This window comes from Mobula birostris, chromosome 8 (genome assembly GCF_030028105.1).
Source record: "Mobula birostris isolate sMobBir1 chromosome 8, sMobBir1.hap1, whole genome shotgun sequence".
Classification (NCBI taxonomy): Eukaryota; Metazoa; Chordata; class Chondrichthyes; order Myliobatiformes; family Myliobatidae; genus Mobula; species Mobula birostris.
The window spans coordinates 65,896,326-65,916,240 of record NC_092377.1 but is presented as its reverse complement, the minus strand read 5'-3'; the positions used below and the strand labels follow the sequence as shown (position 1 = coordinate 65,916,240).

The 19,915-nt window shown below is 42.5% G+C and overlaps 1 protein-coding gene across 5 annotated transcripts in view; it reads left to right on the top strand.

Annotated features, from left to right (window-relative positions):
- The first annotated feature begins 9,347 nt into the window (after nucleotides 1-9,347).
- tfb1m (transcription factor B1, mitochondrial) overlaps nucleotides 9,348-19,915 on the top strand; it is a 67,793-nt gene continuing 57,225 nt past the window's right edge. For 2 of the 5 annotated variants that reach the window (XM_072265347.1, XM_072265346.1), the window contains exons 1-2: nucleotides 9,356-9,440; nucleotides 17,315-17,465. In XM_072265347.1, the coding sequence (XP_072121448.1) occupies nucleotides 17,333-17,465 (133 nt within the window). In that variant the 5' untranslated portion in view covers nucleotides 9,356-9,440; nucleotides 17,315-17,332. The other 3 variants (XM_072265349.1, XM_072265350.1, XM_072265348.1) reach the window with 3 other exon arrangements.

The window sequence follows — 19,915 nt, the reverse complement described above, 5'->3', positions numbered from 1 at the left end:
GAATCTAGGGGTGGGAAGAAGTATAGTTGAGATAACCGTGGGAATCAGTAGGTTTATAAAAGATGTCGGTTGACAGTTTGTCTCCAGAGATGGAGACAGAGAGATCGAGAAAGGGGAGGGGGGTTTCAGCGATAGACCAAGAGAATTTAAGGACAGGATGGAAGGCCATTATGGGATGCCGTGAATATTGTTGGATTTGTTGTGGGATATTCCTTAGAATATTTATTATAGTCTTTTCAAACTTATGTCAGTTGTAAGGCCTGGGTTGCTCTGAATACTAGAGCATTAAATATGGTCAAAAATCCTGTGTCCACTCAGGATTCATGCAAATTTACAACAAAGAGGGAAGACTTGGGTCATTCTATCAAAACTGGATTTTGATATAATCCCACTTCCCGGCTATTGAGACCCGGCCATCCAAGTGATGACTATACTCAATTAAATTCTACAAATCATTATATTCCTGGTACATTTACACATCCTGAACTGCACACTTGAAGCTTTAAGAAACTAACTCCATAGGCTTTGGAACAGAAGCATTAAATCTAATTGGTCCTTACCATTTTATTTTTTAAATTTTGGTTGTTTGATTCTGTATGCTAATTGATTTTTGAGCAAATGCAATGTAGTTGATTATTGACTCTCAGTTCATTTGCATTTCTCTCTTGATGTTTCTAATTGCATGATATATAGAATTACTTAGTAGATGTAGCACTACAATTCCAATCCAACTTAATCATTGATAAGGTCATAGAGGCTGGTATATGCAGAAGTTACAAAATAGAAGTTAAAATGAGTAATGAAGCAGAGATCTAGATTAATACAGATCCATAATTCCTTGAAAGTGACATCACAGATAGGGTTTTAAAAGAGAGATTCAGCTCATTGGTGTTGTATATTTAATAGGTTTGAATAGGTACATTTAATGTCACAGAAATGTATAACAATATACATCTTGAAATTCTTTCTGCCATTTGAGCAATATCATAAATACATTGTTTGATTAAGCATTCTTGTTCATTTAAGTAATTCATTACAGATTGTATGTAAAAGTATGTGAATGGCATACTTCATCATGCCACCCCATCATATGTGCAGTCCTCACTAAAAGGAAAAAAATGAAGTATACATGCATCTCGCGGGTCCCATTGTTTTTCTTTCAAATAGTTTTATGTCTTGGAGTTACAAAACATAACAGTGGCAATAGGAAAGTCTTAAACCAGAGACAACTACCTACCTGCTGAAGCATAGCAAGACATTTGAGTTTTTTAAAAAAGTGCAGCGAGATGTTTGAGTTAAAGAAATAGATGGCTGTCTACATTGCAAAGACAGATATGTAAGATTGCACAAGAAGTAACTGGAATGTGTAACAAATGAAATAGCCAATGAAAAGCGAATGCCAGTTTTGTAGAGTGCTTGGAGTGGAAAAGCATACAGTTTGCTAAGAAGTTTGATTGCTCCAACCAAACGAGCCGTAATGAGCTCTGCTGATATTGTGAAAGTAATGCAGGAACACTTGGAACCAAAACCATTGTTGATTGCAGAATGCATTAGGTTTCATAAGTAACATCAAAAGGAAGTTGTCTGAGCATTGTCAGTTTGGTGATAGGCTTAATGATGCACTAGGAGATTGTTTATTTTGTGGAATCTTACAAGAAAATATTCAAAAATAGCTCCTAATTAAAACAAAACTCATGTTTAAAAGAGCAGTTAGAATCACTGTATCAATGGGAGTAGCAGAGACACAGTTGAGCTGTAGTCAGAAATTAAAGTGAGCATGAACAAAATTGCAATGTCTGGATGAAGGCCTGCCTGGCCAAAAACTGTGTAACCTTTATGACAGGCACCCACATACACTAGACCACTGCGGGTTTAAAGGTGAAATTTGCAGAAAATGCAACAAAGTAGGACACGTACAAAGAGTAGGTCGGACAGACAAAAATAAATGGACTGTACAGGGAAAAGATAAAGATAAAAAGGCAAATTGCAGTTTCAAAAAGCACCAATCTACATCTGATAATGGCAAAAGTGACACAAGACTGGGTAGTCTTGAGATTTATATTGTGAAAACCAACAAGAGACAAGCAATATGGCTTACACCAGAAGTGAATGGCAAATTAATTGAAGCGGAATTGGACACTGTCTTGGTTGTTCCAGTCATTTCAGTTTGAATGGCATTTCATAGATACTGAACCGAAGCCTGCAGATACCCAACTAAGAAATTATACTGAAGAAGAGGTAACTCCTGTGAGAGTGGCATTCATAACCATGAAATACAACAACCAACAAGCCCACTGGGCTTGTATGTGGTTAAAAATAGACAGAGGATTGTGGGGTTGTGAGTGGCTGAGAAAACTACAGCTTGACTGGAGGTGAATTCACCAGTTCCAAGCCACATGCCCTGCAATAAAGTGAATTACAAAAGGTACTGGATTATGTCACAGAAGTGTTCATGGATGGCATTGGAAAACTCAAACATATCAAGGGGAAAATTATGTTAAATGAAAGGGTCACACCCAAGTTTTACAAAGCTCATCTGATTCCTTATACCATCCATAATAAAGTAGCCAGTGAGCTAGAACAGATGGAGGCTGAAGGAATTCATTCCAAGGTTGAGTGGAGCCCATGGGCAACATTAGTTGTTCCAGAAGCCACAAAAAATTAGTCTGTCAGAAGCTGTGGTGATTTTAAGGTTGTCATCAACCCAGTACTGAAAATAGATCAATATCCTCTGCCCAGGATAGAGGATATCTTTGCAAACCTTTCTGGAAGAAAACACTTCAGCAAAGTGGCTTACCTACAGATGGAGATGGAAGAAGAGTCCAAAACATTTCTCACCATAAATAGTCACACAAGGCTTTATAGTGATAGGCTTATTTTTGGAGTAGCATCTGTACTTGCACTCTGGCTGAAAGCAATGGACCAGGTACTGCAAGGCGGCCTAGGCACTCTGTGTTACCTGGATGGCACCATTGTTAGCAGTAAGGATGACAAGGAACAGCTCCAAAATCTTAAGACAGTGTTGAAAAGATTAGAAGATTATGGGTTCAGAGCTTGGTGCAACAGGTATGAATTCTTTAAGCCAAGCATCACTTACTGTGATCACACCATTGACGCACAAGTGTGGAACAAATGTGCTGAGAAAATCCAAGCAGTGGAGGATGCCCCAAGGCTAAAGGATGTGTCACAGTTGCGATCCTTTGTAGGATTTGCCAGTTACTGTAACAGGTTCCTACCAAACCTGGCCACTGTGGTACAGCCCTTGAACTCTTTACTATAGACTGGGAAGAAGTGGCAATGGATGTAACAGTGTGAAGTTGCTTTCCAAAAGACAAAAGAAATGCTGATGTCAGACAATGTTCTCACACATTATGATCCACACCATCTAGCAGAGCTTGCCTGTGATGCCTCACCTTATGTTATAGGTGCAGTCATATCTGGGTGATGTTAGTGAATATCCCAGAGCCTTTGCATCACGTTCCCTTACCTATGCAGAGAAAAATTAAGCACAGATTGACAGAGAGGCCTTGAGTCTGGTCTGGGGTGTAAAAAGTTTCAACCAGTACTTGTATAGGAGAGAGTTTACACTCAGTACTAATCATCAACCACTAGTGTCCATTTTCAATCCACAAATGCAGAGGTGAGTTCTGTTTGCTGAAGTGTGCTGACTGGCTGGGCTGCATTATGCCAGTGCCGATGCCTATGAGTGGAAAATCCGACAAAAGATTTGGCCCAGTACATCATGGGTAAAACACTCTCAACCGTTGGGCACATCTACATGAAACATTGCCATAGAAAGGATCCTCACAACCCAGACCATGTTCTTTTCTCGCTGCTGCCGTCGGGTAGAAGGTACGGGTGCCTCAGAACTCACACCACCAGGTTCAAGAACGGTTATTACCCCCTCAACCATCAGTCTCCTGAACAAAAGGGGATAACCACGCATTCTACTTATGGTGTTCCCATAACCAATGGTCTCACTTTAAGGACTCTGTCTCTTGTTACTTCATGCTGGTTATTTATTGCTATTTATTTATATCTGCATTTGCACAGCTTGTTGTCCACTGATTCTGCTTGGATTTCCAGCATCTGCAGATTTTCTCTTGTTACTGTTCTATATGCCTGCAGATAAAGAATACGTTGATAAATTTTACTTTGAACTTTGTTTCTTGGTGGTTACAATTAAAAGATTAAATTCAAGAGGACAACTCGTCATGCAAATGCTGATGGATTGTCCCATTTGTCATTGGAAAAGGAAATACCTGAAAAATTTACAAGAAGTACACTCCTCTGGACATATTCTCCCAAGTGCAAATTAAAAGTTTCCCTATTTTAGCAGAGATGATCCAAAGGGAAACCACAAAAGACCCTACACTGTGTCAGGTCTACATGGCAACCCAAGCATGCATAGCTGGAATGTGCAGCAGAAATCGTAGTTCCCCCATTTTTACTAGCACCAGGACGAAGTTGCCCTTGACTTCCGGTAGGACAATGGTGCACACGAACTCAGCAGCCTCTGGGGGGGGGGGGGGGCCAACCGAAGGTGCTTTTCTCTTTGTAAAATTTGTTTTATATGATCCAAAGACAAACCTACTCAGGGCTATTGCATCAGTGAACTGCTCGTTGATCAGAGTAGCTGGACTGGTGGCGGAGAAGGAACCTGCCAAGGTCTTGAAGGGGCCGGCTGAAGCCAAGATAGTGGAGAAGGAGCTGGCTGAGGTGTTGAAGAGGCTGCCCTAGGTGCGGATGATGGAGAAGGAGCCGGCCGAGATGTTGAAGGGACTGGCCTAGGCTGGGATGATGGAGAAGGAGCCAGCCAAGGTGTTCAAGAGTCTGGCCTAGGCTGGGATGATGGAGAAGGAGCCGGCCGAGGTGTTCAAGAGTCTGGTCTAGGCTGGGATGATGGAGAAGGAGCTGGCTGAGGTGTTGAAGGGGCTGGCCTAGGCTGGGATGATGGAGAAGGAGCCGGCCGAGGTGTTCAAGAGTCTGGCCTAGGCTGGAATGATGGAGAAGGAGCTGGTTGAGGTGTTGAAGGGGCTGGCCTAGGCTGGGATGATGGAGAAGGAGCCGGCCAAGATGTTGAAGGGGCTGGCCTAGGCTGGGATGATGGAGAAGGAGCTGGTTGAGGTGTTGAAGGGGCTGGCCTAGGCTGGGATGATGGAGAAGGAGCCGGCCAAGATGTTGAAGGGGCTGGCCTAGGCTGGGATGATGGAGTAGGAGCTGGCCGAGGTGTTCAAGAGTCTGGCCTAGGCTGGGATGATGGAGAAGGAGCCGGCCAAGATGTTGAAGGGGTTGGCCTAGGCTGGGATGACGGAGAAGGAGCTGGCCAAGATGTTGAAGGGGCTGGCCTAGGCTGGGATGATGGAGAAGGAGCCGGCCGAGATGTTGAAGGGACTGGCCTAGGCTGGGATGATGGAGAAGGAGCCAGCAAAGGTGTTCATGAGTCTAGCCTAGGCTGGGATGATGGAGAAGGAGCCGGCCGAGGTGTTCAAGAGTCTGGTCTAGGCTGGGATGATGGAGAAGGAGCTGGCTGAGGTGTTGAAGGGGCTGGCCTAGGCTGGGATGATGGAGAAGGAGCCGGCCGAGGTGTTCAAGAGTCTGGCCTAGGCTGGAATGATGGAGAAGGAGCTGGTTGAGGTGTTGAAGGGGCTGGCCTAGGCTGGGATGATGGAGAAGGAGCCGGCCAAGATGTTGAAGGGGCTGGCCTAGGCTGGGATGATGGAGAAGGAGCTGGTTGAGGTGTTGAAGGGGCTGGCCTAGGCTGGGATGATGGAGAAGGAGCCGGCCGAGATGTTGAAGGGACTGGCCTAGGCTGGGATGATGGAGAAGGAGCCAGCAAAGGTGTTCATGAGTCTAGCCTAGGCTGGGATGATGGAGAAGGAGCCGGCCGAGGTGTTCAAGAGTCTGGTCTAGGCTGGGGTGATGGAGAAGGAGCTGGCTGAGGTGTTGAAGGGGCTGGCCTAGGCTGGGATGATGGAGAAGGAGCCGGCCGAGGTGTTCAAGAGTCTGGCCTAGGCTGGAATGATGGAGAAGGAGCTGGTTGAGGTGTTGAAGGGGCTGGCCTAGGCTGGGATGATGGAGAAGGAGCCGGCCAAGATGTTGAAGGGGCTGGCCTAGGCTGGGATGATGGAGAAGGAGCTGGTTGAGGTGTTGAAGGGGCTGGCCTAGGCTGGGATGATGGAGAAGGAGTCAGCCGAGGTGTTGAAGAGGCTGGCCCAGGCTGGGATGATGGAGAAGGAGCCGGCCGAGGTGTTGAAGGGGCTGGCCTAAGCTGGGATGGTAGGGAAGGAGCTATTCAGGATATCGGAGGAGCCCACCGATGTGTCGGAGGAGCTGGTTTGGGTTCAGAGGAACTGACCTGGCTGCAGGCTGTGTTGTGGCATGCTACGTGGAAGCATCAAAGTTGGTGCAGTACATCCAAGGGAGATTGCCTCGAGCGTTTCACTTGCAATCATAAGACTCTGTTGGACAGTGATAATGTAAGTTGCCGCAGGCCTGTTACCCTTGTCTGGTGGAGGGACATTCCACATGGGAGCAGTGTAGTCTCTGTTGTAGCAAGAACTAGGCCACAAGCCTCGGGGTTGGCCTACTGCTGCAGACCAGATGAGCGACGCAGAAGCACTAGTACAGCATGTTTGAGCTCAGTTGAGGTCTGGCTTCGCCCATTAGTGCTGCCCTACTCTGTTCAAGTGGTGAAATGTCAGTCTGGATTGCACGCAGCTGTACACGTTGGAATTTATACCCTCGATTGCTGGATATTGTTGCTCAGGGTCTTGGATGATATATATATGGCTTTTTTTTGAATGAATATGCTTCTTTGAATTTGTTACTTGCTTTTTTTGAATGTCCACTTGCTATTTTTGCATGTCCACCTGCTATTTTTGAACGTTTTGCACCTTGGCCGCGGAGGAACACTGTCTTGTTCAGCTGTATCTATGTAAGGTTTGAATGATCATTAAACTTGATTTGATTTGATTTGATTTTTTCTGAAGTTGCTTTATGTGGGGATTGAGAGTCGGTGTACCATCCAAGCTGTGAGTTAAAGTGTTGGAGGAGCTACATGTCAGTCATCTAGGTATGGTCAAAATGGAAGCATGGGCTCGAAGCTTTATCAAGTGGCCTGGGATAGATCAGCAGATTGAGGTGCTTGCCATGCACTGGTCAGGATGCCAACACATCCAGAAAATGCCAACAACAGCGCCTCTCCTTCCCTGGGAATGTCCTGCATTGCTCTGGCAGAGGATTCATGTGGATTTTTCCAGACCATTCATGGACACAAATTTCTTCATAGGAGTGGGTGCAGCTACAAAATGGCCTCCAATCCACTGTAGACATGTTGCGAAGCCCCTTCTCAAGAGCTGGTATTCCAGAACAGTTGGTCAGTGAAAGTGCACCACAGTTTGTTGCAGAACAGTTTCAGTCATTCCTGAAAGTGAATGGAATAAGACATATTACATTCACCCCAGACCACCCAGCTATAAAAGGCTTGGTGGAAAGGTTTGTCCAGAGCCTAGCCTTTTGGCAATGCCAGCAGAACACACTACACTGATACCGAATCAGTAGCTCGCTAATTTCATCATGGCATATCGCAATGCAGCACACTCCACAATGAACAAATCAACAGCTATGCTGTACCTGGGTCATCCCTTGCATTCACGCTTGGATCTCCTCAAACCCAATCTCAGAAGGAATATGCAGGACAAACAGCTGAGACAAATTGAAGGCTCCTTCCTTGGCAGTCCTGACAAGGGATCAAAAGTGGGTACTGGGAAAGATTAAGGACGGCACTGACCACTCTGCAACACAGTGGATATTATGTCTGATGTCATCTGGAGATGACACATAGATGAGTTGAGGAGAACAGAGTCAATCGTTGGAGAAGAAAGTTGTCCAAGGCTGAGAGAACCACTTCATGCAATCCCAGAGTCAACTCCTACAAACACCACGGAGAATGCCCCAGAACCTGAGATTGTCTCACAGCCTCAAGTCTCACCTGCCAAACAGAGTGACACCCCCCCCCATCAGGAAAAATGTTATCCCACAAGAGTAAGGAATCCTCCACAACGATGAAATCTTTAGGCCTGAATGGGAAATTTAAAATATGTTACGCTGTGGACGTCAACATAGTAGTTGTATTATATCGTATACTGATCATATATATAAATATATAAAGTTGAGATGTATTCTATACTGAGTTGTGGTGTATAGCTAAACAGGGAGTTGGGTTGTGTATTTAATATTTCAGTAATATTTGAATAATTTTGTAAAGATATTATTTAACCAAGTTTTCTTGTTTGTTTAAATAATTCATGACGGGCTATACGTAAAAGGACATGAATGGCATGTCATCTCGCCACCTCATCATATGTGTGTGCCTCGCTAAAAGTAAAAAGGAAATTTACATGCGTCTCTTGGACTCTTTTGTTTTTCTTTCAAGTAGTTTTAGTTAACTTTCAGTCCATGGGTGTGAAAATAGAAAGAGATGAATATTATTCCACAGTTTTATAATTAGATTTCACCTGAAGCACAATTCGATTCTGGGCTAAACTCATCTGAAAAAAACTCAAGCAGTTTAGGGCAGTGCAGATTCAGGATGGATGAAGGGTCTCAGCCTGAAACGTTGACTGTTTATTCTTTTCTATAGATGCTGCTGGCCTGCTGAATTCCTCCAGCATTGTGCGTGTGTTGCTTGCATTTCCGCGTCTGCAGATTTTCTTGTATTTGGCAATTACCTAGGATAGGATCTGTTCCACAATCTATTCCAGCTGCTACCATCTGGGAAGCGGTACCGTAGCATAAAAGCCAGGACCAACAGGATCCGGGACAGCTTCTTCCACCACCAGGCTATCAGACTGATGAACTCAGACTGATGAACTCACGCTGATTTGAGTGTATTTCTATGTTACATTGACTGTTCTATTTATTATAAATTATTATAAGGTAAATTCAATATAATCCACATTCAGCAGCGAGCAGGGTCTCCTCTTGCTTGCAATGATGAGCGTGGTACTTGGAGAGGAAAAGTGTGAAGAGATACTGGCCTAGTTTAGACAATCGGGAGTAGTATACCTGGGCATCATGGTTGGCGTGACAAAGTGTCTGTTTCTGTGCCTCATGGGATCTGCCATACATTTTGTTAGAAATATAGTACTGTAAAATTCCAACACTAGGAAAAAAAATCAGCAGTTAAAAGGAAAATACCAAGCCATACGCAATCCACACCAACCATGGTGAAAGCGCAAAATCCGCCCTCCTCGCCACTGCACATGCGCCCTGGTACTCCCGCCCATCGACGCGGTCTGAGGCTGTGATTGGAGAGTGTTGTCACCGCCCTTTGTTCTGAATGGCCAGCAACATTGACAGTCAGTAGCGTTCGCAACTGCGGATAAAATGGCTGATCGGTAATTGTTGCACGCTTCTGCAATCAAAGTTTGTGCACGGTTTGTGGTGAATTTTAGTCTGGGGCTGAGTGCCGGTTAAAACTCGATTCATTCGCCCTTTTTGATGGGTTGTATTGCTTGGTGAGGAGGAACTGCGATCGGCTCTTATCCCCTCTGTGGCAGCGAGCGGTGCCGCTGCAGCGTGGACTAGGTGGTGCGGAGTTTGGTTTTGCCAAAAATGTTCGAAGTGAGGGTCCTTGGGCAAAGAACAATTGAGGAGACCATGAATGATGGGGAGCAATGAGACCCGAGGAAGAGAGATACTGAGTGGTTGCAACTGTGAACATTGAGAAGGAGAGGACTGGGGTTGTGGGCATTGAATACGGAGCATTGTTGGGGAAATAATTGGCGTTGGAATATGCATGGTGTGGAAAAGCATGGGAGTGGAAGCAATTATACTGGATGTGGGATGAAAATCTAGGAGATAAGGACACTCGAGGAGAGGAAATGATGGGTAGAATGGACACCAGAGGGCTAGAGGAGTCAGTGCTGGTAGGAACATGGTGGCTGGAGTTGAGGCATTGGGAGTGGGTTGAGTGCATTGGAGAGGGGGTGCATTGAGTGCTTTCAAGACTTTTGGTTAAAGATTTTAAATCTTCAAAGGCAGCAAAAGTTAAGAATTTTTTTTTAAAGAGGCATGGAATTTGGAAAGGAAGCTGTTCATGATAAACCGTGGCTGAAGGCTTCTGTAGAAATTATGTCAAAGCTTTGAGGTTTCACTTATAGTTAAATTTGACACTAAACTTGCCAGCATTCCATGCGATTTCACTCAAGCTGTATACAGACTTAATCTCTGACAACTTCTTGCTGAGTCGTACGGTCATTACGTGGACAGGTAATCAACTCTGCCAGCCCAAAATTCAGCATCAGTAAGCTGCTGAAAACTGAACATCAGCAACATGTGCAGTATTTCTCCATCTTATAATTATGTCATGAAGTCAAACTTGCTACAGTGGATAGTTGAAGATATTTAAGATAAAGTATGGTTTAGTTTAAAAAAATGATGCTAGGGCTCTCCATAACTGATAAAACATAGTAAAGCTCTGCACTATTTTCACATTTGCTCCAGAATCTGGTGACTATAGTAGATAAATTTCCAGGCTGTACTGGGATCTAGCCATACGTGTTAAGGGAAGATATTGCTAGGGTTCTGCCTGAGTTATTTGCATTTTTGTTTTGTCACAGCTAAGGTAAACAGCAGGGATAAGCCTTGAAGCTACAGCCCAGTGAACTGTACATTAATGGTAAGGAAATTGTTGGAGAGGTTTCTGAGGGACAGGATTTATGTTCATTGGAAAAGCAGGGACTGATTAGGAGGAGTTATGGTTCTGTTCAGGGAAGATCATGTCTCACAGATCTGATTAAATCTTTTGAGGAAACTGATGAAGGTGGTGCATTATGGACCACAGTAAGGCTTTTGACAAAGTTCTGCATGGTAGACTACTCCACAGAGTTAAGACACAAGGGATTGGGGTGTGTTTACAAACTGGATCCAAAATTGTCTTGGTGATGGGCAGAGTGTTGTGGTGGATGACTGTTTCTCTGACTGGAAGTCTGAAAAAAAAGTAGTGTACACAAGGATTGGTGCCAGTACCTTTGATATTTGTAGCAGATATAGGTAATTTGTATAAGAACATAAGAAGTAGGAGCAGGAGTAGGCCATCTGGCCCATCGAGCCTGACTGGAGAAGTAGTTTACAGTGTTGGGTGTTGATGTGGAAGGAATAACAAATCTGAAATCAGCAAGGGCCAGTACTTAAGAAATGGGAGCAGAGTCGGCCATCTGGCCTATCAAGTCTGTTCCCTTGCCTTTTCCCCATAAACCCTAATTCCCCTCCTATGCAAAAATCTATCCAACCTTATCTTAAATATATTCACTGAGGTAGCCTCCACTGCTTCATTGGACAGAGAATTCCACAGACTCACCATTCTCTGGGAAAAGCATTTCCTCCTTATCTCTGTCGTAAATCTATCCCCCTAATCTTGAGGCTATGTCTCCTAGATCTAGTCTCACCTACCAGTGGAAACAATTTTCCTGCCTGTATCTTATCTATCCCTTTCATAATTTTATATGTTTCTATAAGATCTCTCATTTTTCTGAATTCCAGTGTGTACAGTCCTAGGCGATTCAATCTCTCCTCATAGTCTAACCCCCTCATCTCTGGAATCAACCTGGTGAATTTCCTCTGCACCGCCTCCAAAGCCAGTATATCCTTCAAGTAAGGGAATCAGAACTGCACGTGGTACTCCAGGTACAGCCTCATCAGTACCCTGTACCTTTGCAACATAACCTCCCTTCTCTTAAATTCAATCCTCCCAGCGACGAAGGCCAACATTCCATTTGCCTTGGGTATGAACCCAAGTGCTCCAATTTGTAAATTTGCAGGATACGTGAAACTTAGTGGAGTTATTTATAGTGAAGAAGGTTGTTGAGGGATACAGCTGGACATTAGATTAGCTGGAAGGTTGGGCAGCTGGTGGCAGATGGAATTTAATCCAGACAAGTGTGAGATGATGCTCTTTGGAAGACAAATTATGGTAGGTTATTATAGAGTAAATGGCAGTGAAGTTGTAGTGCAAGTTCGTAGCTCATTGAATTTGATGCAGGTGGATCAGATAATGAAGCTTGCTGTCACAGGTTGAGTCACTCGGTCATTTGGGACATTTTACAACTGTACAAAACATTTGTTAGAGCACAGAATATTGTGTACAGTTCTGGTCACACTAAAAGAAATGGTAGCAATAGAGAGAGTGCAGAAGCAATTAATCAGGATGTTGCTGGGAATGAACGACTATAGTTATCCATAGAGGTTGGATAGATTAGATTTATTCTCACTGGAGTATAGAATTCTGAGGGATAATCTTCTACCATTATGAAAGGGATAGATAGAATCTTCCTCAGGGCAGGGAGTCTAGATCCAGAGGGCATAGGTTTTAAAGTGAGAGGGCAAAAAATAAGAGGGAATCTGAGAGAGAAATTTTTCACAGAAGGTGATGATGGTCTGAAAAGAACTGCCATAATTGGTAGAAGCAGACATAATTATAACTCAGAAAAACATTTGGACAGGTACTTGGGGAGGAAAGATGTAAGAGACATGGGTGTAAAACAGGCAAATGGGATTAATATTGCTGGGCATCATGGTAGGCATGGATGCGGTGGACATTGCTTTGTAGTGTTCTTTGAACTAATCCGAAGATAAGTTTGTTGTATTATAGAGCCTCCAATCTTTTAGAGTTCATTGTGTGAATATAGAGTTTCAGTCCAAAGTGGCAAGGTTACAATCTTTCAGTTTTCAGCAAATATATTCACCCCACTTGATGTTCAGAAACAGGAGAATGGGGTTAAGGAATAATAAATCAGTCATGATGGAATGGTGGAACAGACTCAATAATTTGAATGGCCTAACCCTACTCCCTGTGTCTTCGGGAAACAGTATAAATAGAAAATAGTGGAGCCTAACAGAAACAAGTGTTGTGTTGCTGCTTTGTGTTTTCTGCTGAACTATTTTAGTACAGCTGTGATACTGGAATTTATCCAGTAATGTAGATTTTCAGGTGTGTTGAGACACAAAATGGTTCAAATCCAGCTATTGAATTACTCCCCAGTCTGTGTCTCAATCATCAACCTGATGATGAAAGGAATCAAGTGACACCAATCTTCCTGGCAGTGTTCACTGAAGTACTTTCTGCACAACCTAATCACAACCCTAATCCAGAAATGATGGGCTGCATTTGTTGTGAAAATTATGATGAGGTTAACAGCATATTCCATTGTAGGTGTGCACTGAAAATTCAAAATCTATCCATTCCATAATGGGAATAATCTGCCAAACAGCATCTCTGCAACTGCAGATTATCTTCTCCAATCTATTTACTTGTGGTTCATAAGGAATGTTTTAGTAAAGAAGTTAACTCCTTTCTACCTTTGTTATAGAGTTATATATAATTACAACACAGAAACAGGTCCTTCTGCTCGTGTTGTCCTTGCCGAACCATTTAAACTGTCTACTCCCATCGACCTGCATCGGGACTGTAGCCATTCATACCCCCATCATCCATGTACCTATCCAAACTTCTCTTAAACTTTGAAACTGAATTCACCTGCACCATTTGCAATGGCAGTTCATTCCACACTCTGACGACCCTCTGAGTGAAGAAGTTTTTCCTCGTGTTCCCCTTAAACTTTTCTTCTTTCACCCTTAACTCATGACCTCTAGTTGTAATCACACCCAATCTCAGTGGAAAAAGCCTGCTTGTTCTATATTCTATACCCCTCATAATTTTGTATGCCTCGGTCAAACCTCCTTGTTCTAATGAGTAAGTCATAATGTATTCAGTCTTTCCTTATAACTCTGGTCCTCTAGTCTCAGCACTATCCTTGTAAATTTTCTCTGTACTCTCTCAACTTTGTTTACATCTTTCCTGTCAGCAGGTGACCACAACTGCACGCGATACCCCAAATTTGGCCTCACTAACATCTTGTACCACTTCAGCATAATGTCCCATATCCTGTACTCAATACTTGGATTTATAAAGCCCAGTTTGTCAAAAGCTATCTTTATAACTGTATTTACCTGTGATGCCACTTTTAATGAATTATGGACCTGTATTCCCAGATCCCTTTGTTCTACCACAATCCCCAGTGCCCTACTGTTCACTGTGTTAGACCTACCCTGTTCTCACTTGACTGCATTTAATTCCACCTGCCATTTTTCCAGCTGGTCCAAATCCTGCTGCAAGTTCTGATAGTCTTCCTTGTTGTCCACTACTCCCCAATCTTAGTGTCACCTGTGGAGTTGCTGATCCAGTTTACCACATTAATATCCAGATCATTGATATAGACAACAAACAACAATGGACCCATCACCCATCCCTGTGGCACTCCACTAGTCCCAGGCCTCCAGTCAGAGAGGGAACTATTTACTACCACTCTCTGGCTTCTCCCACAAAGCCAATGTCTAATTCAATTTTCCAACTTCATCTTGAATGCCGAACGACTGAACCTAATTGATCAACCTCCCAGGTTTGACCTTGTCAAATGCCTTGCTTAAGTCTATGTAGACCACATCCACTGCCTTGCCTTCATCAACTTTCCTGGTAACTTCCTACATGATTGGTTAGACATGACCTACCACGCATGAAGCCATGCTAACTATCCTTAATTGGTTCATGTCTAACCAAATACTTGTATATCTAGTCTCCTGGAACACATACCAATAACTTTCCCACAACTGATGTCAGACTCACTGGCCTATGACTTCCTGGCTTTTGTTTCGAGCCTTTTTTAAATAGCGGAACAACATTGCATTTTTTCATCCAATCCTCTGGTACCTCCCTGTCTCTACAGATGATTTCAATATATCTGCTAGGGCCCTGGCAATTTCTGCACTTAACCTTCCACAGGGTATGAGAGAACACCTTGTCAGGCCCTGTGGATTTATCCACCCTAATTTGCCTCAAGAGGGCAAGCACCTCCTCCTCTGATATCTGTATAGGATTCATGACCTCAATGCTAGTTTGCCTCACTTCTATAGACTGTGTTCGTCTTCCAAACACGTCCATGCAAAAAATTCATTTAAGATCTCCCACATCTCTTTTGGCTCTATGCATGGATTACCAATCTAATCTTCCAGAGGATCAATTTTGTTCCTTTTGGTCTTGACGTACCTGTAGAATCCCTTAGGATTCTTTTCACCTTGTCTACGAGAGCAACTTAATGCTTTCTTTTAGCCCTCCTGATTTACTTCTTAAGTGTTCTCTTGAATTTCTTATACTCCTTAAGCACCTCATTTGTTCCTACTTGCTATGCACCTCCTTTTTACTAACCAAGGCCTCAATATCTCTTCAAAACTAAACTTGGCTGTTCTTGATACATTAATTTCCAAATATTGTTTCTTGTAGCTCAAGAAGAAGATTGCTCGTATGTGGCATTGTGTTACTTGAATACCCTTCAAGGAACAATTTGATATAGAAAATTTGGGTGGGGGGGGGGATGTTGCGGTTGGTGGTGTAGAGAGTCAGCAGCTTTAAGTTCCTGGCTGTTAACTGATGTCGTGGGCCCAGCACATAGATGCAATATTAACAAATGTTCACAGATGTACTGTTGAATGTATCCTGACTGAGTTAGACCATGGTCTGCTGTGGCATGCACTCTTTTCATAGCTGCCTTTGGGGAGGATGTACAGAAGTCTCACACCACCAGGTTCAAGAACAACTACTTTCCTTCAGCCATTCAGTTATTGAATCACCCTGCAAAACTCTGAACACTTCGATTATTTTACACTAAAATAGACTTTTTGTTCTTGTTAACAAAGTTTATAATTTATGCTTAATTTGTTTTTCTTATGAATGCTGCTTATGATGCTCTGTGACTGTGAAGTTGCTGCAGGTAGATTTTTCATTGCACCTGTGCGCGTACTTTTGTACATGACAATAAAACTCGATTTTGATGTGTAAATTATAAAGAAAATAGTGATGTCATTTCCAACAAAGTTTATTTTCTTAATTTTCTAGCATACATTTTTACTGCCTATTTAGTTCAATTATTTGGAATGTGTGCACATTAAGTAGTCATTGAATTCTTTTGAATGCATTTTGTTCTTTTCCCAGATGATTCCCGTCTCTCGCGAGGGGCTGTTATCAGTTGTGAAATTTCAATCGCTCTGAATGTAAGACCATAAAATACAGGAGCAGAATTAGGCCATTTGGCCCATTGAGTCCTCTCCATCATCAAATCATGTCTGATTTTATTTCCCAACCCCATACTCCTGTCTTCCTCCGATAACCCTGAAGCAACTTAGCAATCAAGAATATATCGATCTCTATCACTAATAAACCGAATGACAGCATACAACACCCTCTAGCAACAAATTCCACATCTCAACCAACCATTGGCTGAAGATAGTCTCATCTCAGTTTTAAAGGGAAGCGTCTTTATTCTGAGACTCCTCTGATCCCAGATTCTCTTACTAATGGAAGCATCCACTCTGTCTAGGATTTTCAGCATTTGGTAGGTTTAAATATGAAGGCATCCCTGCTTCCCCCTCCGCACCCCCAACCATCCTCTGAACTCCCAAGGCAGGCCCAGAACCATCAAATGCTGCTCATATCTAAAGTCACAAACAACAGGAATTCTGCAGATTCTGGAAATTCAAGCAACACACATCAAAGTTGCTGGTGAACGCAGCAGGCCAGGCAGCATCTCTAGGAAGAGGTATAGTCAACGTTTCAGGCCCAGGCCCAGACCCTGAAGGTTCCTTCAGTTAGTCCTGACAAAGGGTCTGGGCCTGAAACGTCGACTGTACCTCTTCCTAGAGATGCTGCCTGGCCTGCTGCGTTCATCAGCAACTTTGATGTGTGTTGCTCATATCTAAAGTCAGTCATTTCTGGGATCCTTCTCGTGAACCTTTAAAGCAACAACTGTAATGAGCACATCTCGAGGAATGTTGGTACCAGGATAATTTACTGGGAAAAGCTGTGGTTTGTTTCTGCTCCATTAACTATCACAAAATGAGCACTAGTGTGCAGGTCCATTTCCCAGGAAATGTGACTATGGTATGGAAAAGAATAAAAATGTTATGTTATTTTTAGTATGTGTGTTAAGCAGCATCTGTTGAAAGAGAAAAACTGGTAATATCCAAGGTTGGAAACAGTTTTAGAATCGGGAAGGAGTAGGTCCCTTCTACCTAACCTGCTGGTCAATTAGATTGTGGCTGATCTTTTACCTCAGCAGTACCTGGTTTTTAATTATATAATCTCCAGGTCTGTGAGTTTGGCCCAAACTTAGATGCTAAACATTGGCTTAGAGACTGTAACTGAAAGCATTCTAGTGGAATTTTGAATTTAGTAAGATTTCCTTGTTTTTCATTAATCTAGAGATAAGGATATTGGACAATGGCTGCAGGACGAAAAATCCTTTCTTTCCGTTTGCCTCCTCTTCCTACTATTGGAGAAATTATCAAATTGTATAATTTGAGAGCAGAAAAGCAGCTTTCTCAGAATTTCCTGTTGGATTTAAGATTGACAGGTAAGCATGGGTTTTAAATTTTAGTTTTAAGTTATCTCCCTTAACAGCCCAGGGATGTTCATCTTTCTGCTCTCTTATGTCTACAATGGAGACATTGTATTTTGATAAATTAATTTGTTCAGTGATATTGCACCTGAGGTAATTTGTGGAGGTAATAATGAATATGTGTGTAAACATTCAAAAGTGAAATTGCAAAAGGACTTAATATGTACTGATTTATAGCAACTTGATTGGTTTTACGATTCTCCTTAAATGTCAATGGCACTGTATCTCAAAGCAATCTGTTGATAAGCAATTCAAATGGCTTGAGTGAAATTTTATGGAGTTGTTGCAACCTTCATTAGTTGTCTGAGACAAATAACAAATTAGTTCTTTGAGGAAACCACCTGTTGAAGATATCTCATGAAGTTTCTGTCCTGAATGAAATTCATGCTTATTTTTCCATGAATTTGATTTTTCACGTTAGTGGAATGAATAAGTCATTGAATTTGAGTGCTACATATGATTGGTTGCTGCTAGAATTGTTGACTGGCATAACACGGATATATATATAGGTTCTCTTTGAATAATGTCAGCTGAATCTAAATTATTTAAAAATTCATATGTTTCATGTCAAGAGTATTTCTGTAGATATGATTTATCATTTTCTGTTTTAGAACAATGGCTTCATTACATTTTGTTTTGTCAGGTATTATCCATCGTGAAATCAGACAAGCATGGTGAAAGTTTATATCAGCAAATGTTTAACTGAATTGGGAAAATATCTTAAAATTTCAGTATTTTTATTTATTAGGATTTTTTTAAAAATGAGAAATGAATTGTTTTCCTGAAGTTATATTCTATGTCCACATGTAAAAAGTTTTATTGATTCAGATTACATTTTTATAACTGTAAAATTTGAAGATTTACTAAGTGGTATTAATGATGGAGGATAATTGAATGATTTATTTTGCTCTATTTTAAATTTGAATGTCTGAGTCAAAAGACAGGTGATAAATATGCATATTAAGAGTAGATTTCTGGTTTTCCTTGGATTTCACTTAAGTCTACTTTGTTCCACTATTTTTATATATTGGCGAGACCCGACGCAGACTGGGAGACCGCTTTGCTGAACATCTACGCTCTGTCCGCCAGAGAAAGCAGGATCTCCCAGTGGCCACACATTTTAATTCCACATCCCAATCCCATTCTGACATGTCTATCCACGGCCTCCTCTGCTGTAAAGATGAAGCCACACTCAGGTTGGAGGAACAACACCTTATATTCCGTCTGGGTAGCCTCCAACCTGATGGCATGAACATCGACTTCTCTAACTTCCGCTAGGCCCCACCTCCCCCTCGTACCCCATCTGTTACTTATTTTTATGCACACATTCTTTCTCTCACTCTCCTTTTTCTCCCTCTGTCCCTCTGAATATACCTCTTGCCCATCCTCTGGGTCCCCCCCCCCCCCGTCTTCTTCCCGGACCTCCTGTCCCATGATCCTCTCGTATCCCCTTTTGCCAATCACCTGTCCAGCTCTTGGCTCCATCCCTCCCCCTCCTGTCTTCTCCTATCATTTTGGATCTCCCCTTCCCCCTCCAACTTTCAAATCCCTTACTCACTCTTCCTTCAGTTAGTCCTGACGAAGGGTCTCGGCCTGAAACGTTGACTGCACCTCTTCCTACAGATGCTGCTTGGCCTGCTGCGTTCACCAGCAACTTTGATGTGTGTTGTTCCACTATTGTCTTTTTTCCATTATAAATCTCGTGTGTCCAGTTTTACAACATAAGCAGCAGAAAAATGTTTCCACCCATCTGTCCAGGTACCATGCTGCGTCAGATTTGTTTCCACTAATTAAATTCAGATTCTCAAATGTAGTTTGAGTATAAAGCAAACCACTGTGCTATTCATAAATTTAAAGGCACAACTCCTGTCTTTACAACAGAGATAGAATTCTTTCTGCAGATGGTGGTCCATTATTTCTGCTGCATATTCCAGCTTCACCTGACATTACGAACCGAGCAGCAGCAGAATATGGGACGGAGTCGGGATATTATGAATAAACAACAAAATTTATTAACACTTAAGCAGGAACATAGAAAGTTAAACAAACGACTAACTTAAAACAATGTTAGCAGTGCTATGCGTCTATTGCTCCCAAATGGTTAAACTCAGAAACAATTCCTAACTGAAGCACAGTCTCAGAATGTCAGTTCAGAAAGTTTTAGGGATTCACGGGGTAATTGAGAGAAGACTTTTAGATTTGAAGTGTAGCGAAGAGACAATTTTGAAGATGGAGATTCAAAATAGAGCGAAGAAGCGAGTCTCGCAGAGATACGCCAAAAATTGGCCACCATACCTTACCAAAGGTGGTCTGGCAGGGACACACCATACCTTTCGAATGCTGATCTCACAAAGCGGCCACCGTACCTTTCCGAAGGTGATCTCGGAGAAAAACAGAACAGCGGA